The sequence below is a fragment of the Neophocaena asiaeorientalis genome, unplaced genomic scaffold (assembly GCF_003031525.2).
Source record: "Neophocaena asiaeorientalis asiaeorientalis breed wild unplaced genomic scaffold, Neophocaena_asiaeorientalis_V1.1 scaffold120, whole genome shotgun sequence".
NCBI lineage: Eukaryota > Metazoa > Chordata > Mammalia > Artiodactyla > Phocoenidae > Neophocaena > Neophocaena asiaeorientalis.
In genome coordinates this window covers 1,005,247-1,011,017 of record NW_020185322.1, presented here as the reverse complement: position 1 = coordinate 1,011,017, position 5,771 = coordinate 1,005,247, and the positions used below count along the sequence as shown (strand labels likewise).

General features: G+C 39.2%; 1 protein-coding gene across 1 annotated transcript in view; it reads left to right on the top strand.

Annotated features, from left to right (window-relative positions):
* The window catches only part of CDC123 (cell division cycle 123), a 51,244-nt gene that overhangs the window by 355 nt on the left and 45,118 nt on the right, over positions 1 to 5,771 (top strand). The window contains exon 2 of the mRNA XM_024734185.1: positions 4,817 to 4,888. Within this exon, the coding sequence (XP_024589953.1) occupies positions 4,817 to 4,888 (72 nt within the window). The remainder of the gene's footprint in view (positions 1 to 4,816; positions 4,889 to 5,771) is intronic.

Sequence of the window (5,771 nt, the reverse complement as noted above, 5' to 3'; positions counted from 1 at the left end):
GTGAGACGAGAGGGGTTACGCCGAGGCAATGGGCAAAAGGGGATTGCGACATTTGGGGCGACTCCCACCTCCATAAAAAAACTGCAGGCCTGGATGGGAGCGCCAGGGCCGAGATTTCGACTTCCTGGTGGTATTTCGGGTGGGGAGATGAATGAAGTCGATCCATGTTTGCTGTGCCCCCTGTTGTGCATCAGGGAGGGTGCTGGGGAGGTAGAAGGGCAGTATCGTGGCTCAGTGAAGGTCAGAGGCGTTCTGAGGAGCAGATGAAGCTAGTTTAGGCTTGGGAGTTCACCTTAACTGCCTTTAGAATTGCCAGCGGGGGGAGGTGATCAGCAGAACTGGGTAGTCTGGGCTTTGCCACTGACTAACCCGCTGGGGGACTTGATAGTTTTTGGTCACTATCAAATGAGAACAATGATACAGACCCAACCTCAAATTCCATTGTGAAGCTCCAACATGATAGTGTAGATGGAAAGCATTAGTAAAGTATACTTATGTGTTGTTAGGGATGGAAGTCGTCTGAAAGAGAAGTGGAACAGGATTTGTTTTCTAGTTCTCTGGCCCACAACAAGGAATCTATGACCAGTTTGCAGGGCAAGCAGAGGATTAACTGTTTTCATCCTTCACCCGGTCATTCGAGGTAATGTAGGCAAGGCAGCTCGGAGAATATCCTCAAATGTTCAAAAGCAGTCGTGACATCTGGAGCGTGATGCAAGGGTAGGCTTTCCCACACTAAGGCGGATAGATCAAAAAGCTGCGTATCCACGGGTAAGATTTTCTGTCTTTTGGCGCTCCCCCTTTAGGCCTAGATTGCCACTTTTTTAGATATGCATCTTCCCTTTTCATTCTTGGTGCAGAGCGTGTGAATACAGAGAGGGAAACTTTTGAGACCCTGAGTGTTTGGACAAGCCCAAGGAGATTATTCAAAAGACTGATCTTTTCTATCCTGTTATTCATACATAGAATCAGCTCCCAGTTATCCAGGGTGTAATGGAGGTTAGAGCATCTCGCAGGAGCTTTGCATTTGAAGATGGTTGAAGTCACACCAAAACAAAAGGAAGAGCTTCAACAGCAGCAGTGGACTTTATCTTCTTATATGATGTGCCAGTCCTTCATTATCTTGCATAATCGAAAGAGGCTTAGGGTCTGAGATGATGCTAGAATTATTTATTTTGTATTGGTGTGATAGAAGGTATATTTGTGAGCCTGTCAGACATTTTCACACGGAGTTCACTCGAAACTGCCATGTGCTTTGTGTGCAGGCACCTTTGTCACCTCTGGCGGAGTTTTTCTTTGCCTTCAGCAGTAAAGTATAATGGTTAAGAATTGGACTCCAGAGTCAGGGCCATCTGTCTGGCGTGGAATTTTGGTTCCACCAGCATCTTGTGCAAATCGCTTAATCTCTCTAAGCCCCATCTGGAAAATTGAGAAAATAGTAGGATTGTCATGAGAATTAAATGAGATAAAGCATTAAAAATGCTTGGCACTGTTTCTGGCATATAGTACAAAAAGCTGCTCATTGTTAATGTTTTTGATTTAATCAAAGCTCCATTGAAGCAAAATAATTTTAGTTCACTTAAAATGTGTACCATTCATGTGAAGCTGGGAGTGAAAAATAAACCAAGGGGTGGGATTTTTTTTTTTTTTTTTTACCAGTCCACAACTAAGCTGTGTTGCCTGAAAGTATTCTTTCCTCTGTCTTTGAACTGTAACTCTAGTTAGTTATGTGGTGTCATCACTGGAACCCAACATATGGCAGGATGTCCCTCCATGACCCAGGTCATTCTGGTGGAGTTGTGTTAGGTTTGTCATTGTCATTGTCAGCTTTAATGCCGACAATGGTTATTGACTCAGCCTTATTATTTGGTGTTTATTAATCAAGGTTCAGAGATGATTATGGAGGAAAGAATATAGAATCATTTTTTGACATGTTCTAGAACTTTGACTCAGGCTTAAGAATAAGTAGCTAGATGACTTTCGGCCATCCACTCTCCTTTCTAAATGTTTCTTTCTTCAAATATGAAAGTTATAAATAATCTTTTAAAGGCCCCTGCAACCTCCATTCCATTAGATTAGCTTGTCTTTTTCTATAGAATTATATCGACTTGATGGGATAGGTACTTTGTCATTAAATCTTTTACATCTTTCATTTGGGCCTCATGGAGTCTTGCCTGCATCGTGGATTTCAGTGACTGATTTAAGCTCTTTTTCGACAGCCTCAGTAGCTTTGCGTCAAGTACGCCTGGCCATGACTTATTTATGGCCTCAGTCTCTCAGGCATGGTTCCCTTTTCTTCAGAATTTTGGTGGCCTTTGGTACATCTGCACTTGGTACAGCACTTATCATATTGTACTGTGATTTTTATTTTTCTTTTGTATCTTTTCCCACTCCTAGGCGTTCAGTTCTTAATGGAGACATCTAGGATTCCTCCGTGACTTAGGTAACATAATGCAAGGTCACGTCATTAGGGTGACTTTAGAACTGTGACAGCAGGACTCAGGGACTCATGAGAACGATGCAGAATCTAACTCGGTGAGGCTCATACATGTAAGAGTTGTAGACCCTCCAAATAGGAAAAATATGCAGAGAATTCACAATGGAATCAAACAGTAAATAGATGTTTCAAATCTAGTCAAGGGATGATGCAACCTGGAGGGAAAGTCAGGATTCACATCAGACTTGAGAATTAGTGTAACTCAGAAACAAGGGATGTGGACTCGGAAATCATCGATTTGGGGACTCAGAGATGTTACTGACATAGAAGAGGGCTCTCTATGCTCTTATTGTGGTCAGGAAAATCACCCTAATGTCTAGGAACCAGCATCCCTGCCGATATTTCTCAGTCTCAGGCCCATGAGAAGGTAAACTTCAAATTCTCTTAGGAAGGTCATGTCTGATTCTCTTGGGCTGACATTGTTGGTTAAGTATCTTTAACCCCAGGAAGAGCTAGAATTATATATAGAGGTGATGAAATAATTCAAACTTGAGGGTTTTTTTCTCCTGTTTAGTTTATTTAATATCCTTAAGAATTTGCCTTTTTGAGAACAATTGGCATATGTATAACAGGTTAGCCTGTGTTTCAAATTTAAATTGTGTAATTGGTTTAGAATTGTGATACGTTAAAAGATATAAGAAAATTTTTTAAGTTTTTCAGTTTCAATTGGAATGTTTGCAAGAACCTTAGATTCACTGTACTTACAATTTAATTCACTGGTTTTGTAAGAGTTGAATACTTGGAAAGGCTTACCTGTAATTAGACAATTGACATATTTATTTAAAAAGAAAGTTGAATAGATTATTTTTACAAGAGTTAAAAAATTTAAAGCAACTTTTTTTTTTTTTTTTTTTTTTTTTTTGTGGTACGCGGGCCTCTCACTGTTGCGGCCTCTCCCGTTGCGGAGCACAGGCTCCGGACGCGCAGGCCCAGCGGCCATGGGTCACGGGCCCAGCCGCTCCGCGGCATGTGGGATCCTCCCGGACCGGGGCACGAACCCACGTCCCCTGCATCGGCAGGCGGACTCTCAACCACTGCGCCACCAGGGAAGCCCTAAAGCAACTTTTAATTTTCAAAGACTCACTTGAAATTTCATTAAAATTTAGCAGATTTACAAATAGAAGAATAAGATTTGGTAGTTGAACTTAAAAGCCTGAAGAAGAAGAAGCTTTTGAATGTGAAATTGTAATTTTGATAAATCAGATATTAATTTCTGAAACTGAAGTAGCTCATGAATAATCTTTCCTGTGCATAAAATCCATCTGTAATGTGCCAAAAAACGTATTCAATAAATAAATGAAGCATACTGTTATAAGTCAATATGGTCTCTCTGAAAGCAGGCCATAATCGTACAGGCCTCAAAAATACATGCCTCAAGATCAAAGTAATAGCATTTTAGGTATCTGTGGCAGGATTTTTGATGATGATTACAGAATAAAAAACCAAATTATCCCATACGTTTTTTTCAAGTGATATCAAGTATGGCTTTGCCATCCCTTTTTTTTTTCCCAAAAGAAAAAAACGTATTTAATAAACAGTAACACAAGTGAATGTTTATAACATGATCAGTGATTATTAAATAGACAACAAGATGATGGTAAATGAGGCTTGTATATCAAATATAAAGAGGAAAGGTTATTCATTTATTTATTTAGGCGTTTGATGCCTTCCCATGCAACTATCTAGTTTTCTCACATAGGCTTTGCCATTCCTTAATTATGATTGTCTGAAACCAATTCAACTGAAGCGCGCCCAGGTAAGCAGCTGTGTACTCTGGTGATCAGGTGAATAGAATGCACATCCAAACTTACCGTGAATTCTTAGCCTTACGCACTCATTGCCAACCAAAGAATGGTTTCCACATCTTAAGCCTGCTTCCTCCCCATATCTTAGAAGGTGGTCGGATGCTGTTCATCTTCTGATTTGTTTGCTCATTTCCTGTGTTGCTGCAAATACCTGCAGGGCTCTAATTTCTTAAAGGCACATAACCCTTGTACTCAGAATTCTTCTGAGCTTGTTGCTTTCATACTGTGATTTCAGTCCAGTTCTTTGGATTTGGCTGGTTTTTGTCTCTTTATCACCGAGACAATGGGGGTAATTATATGCACCTAATTTAGTTTACCACAGTATTTATTCATATTGTCCTAATTTCCAGTCTGCTGCTGCCAAATGTCCATCATTAACATTTCCCACTTCATATTAAAATAAAGGGAACAAGTAAATCAGAAATTGAGTTTTGAACTTTTTTTCTCTGCTTATGGTTGGTCTTTAAAATTGATGCCCTTTTTATTGGTATGTGCATTTTTTTTTGTTTTGTTTTAGTGTCATTCTTCCACTTCCGCAGAATGTGAAGGATTATTTACTTGATGATGGAACTCTGGTGGTGTCAGGAAGGTAAGGCATATCAGAAAAAAGTTCTTTAAATTTTAGCATAAAGAAATTTGTAATGATTAAATCTCAGCGATTACCATGTAAAATAAGTACATTAGCTTTGGCCCCATTCTCTCCCTTTTTGCCCTAGTTAAAATTATGTGCTGATCTTTGTTCTGTATTCCTTGTCAATGCTCAGTTGATAAGATTTTCAAAATTGAGTACTTCCTCTACTGATAATTACAAGTTGTGAAATTGAGTAATTCCTTTCATCTCTACTTTTAGAAAATGTGTATGATAACTATTCCTTTTGTTCAAGTAGTTCCACTGTTTATAAAGGAAAGTACCATGCTTCAGTGTTTTTAGTGCAAACTGGAAAAAGTTTAAGAATCATACTTTAATGTCATTCCTATTTTTTCATTCAGGTCTCTGCTCAGAAGTCATGTTATCTAAGTGTTCATCCTTCTCTTTCCTTTCTGAAGTAGCTTAATGGTAACCCTTACTGATAACGTCACTCGTTTTTTTAATAGAATTCTAGGTTGGAAATAATTTTCCCTTAGAATTATTAAAAAATATATTTTTTATTGAGATAAAATATACATAACATAAAATTTACTATATTAACTATTTTTAAGTGTACAGTTTAGTGGTATTAAGTACAGTTATAATGTTGTGCAACCATCACCACCATTCATCTGCAGAGCTCTTGCCATCTTGAAAAACTGAAACTCTGTACCAGTTACACACTGACTCCCCATCGCTCCCGTCCACCAGCCCCTGGCAACCACCATTCTATTTCCTGTGCCTGTGAATTTGGCTTCTCTAAATACCTCATACAAGAGGAGTCACACAGTACCTGTCCTCCTGCGGCTGGCTTATTTCACTCAGCATAATGTCCTGAGGTTCA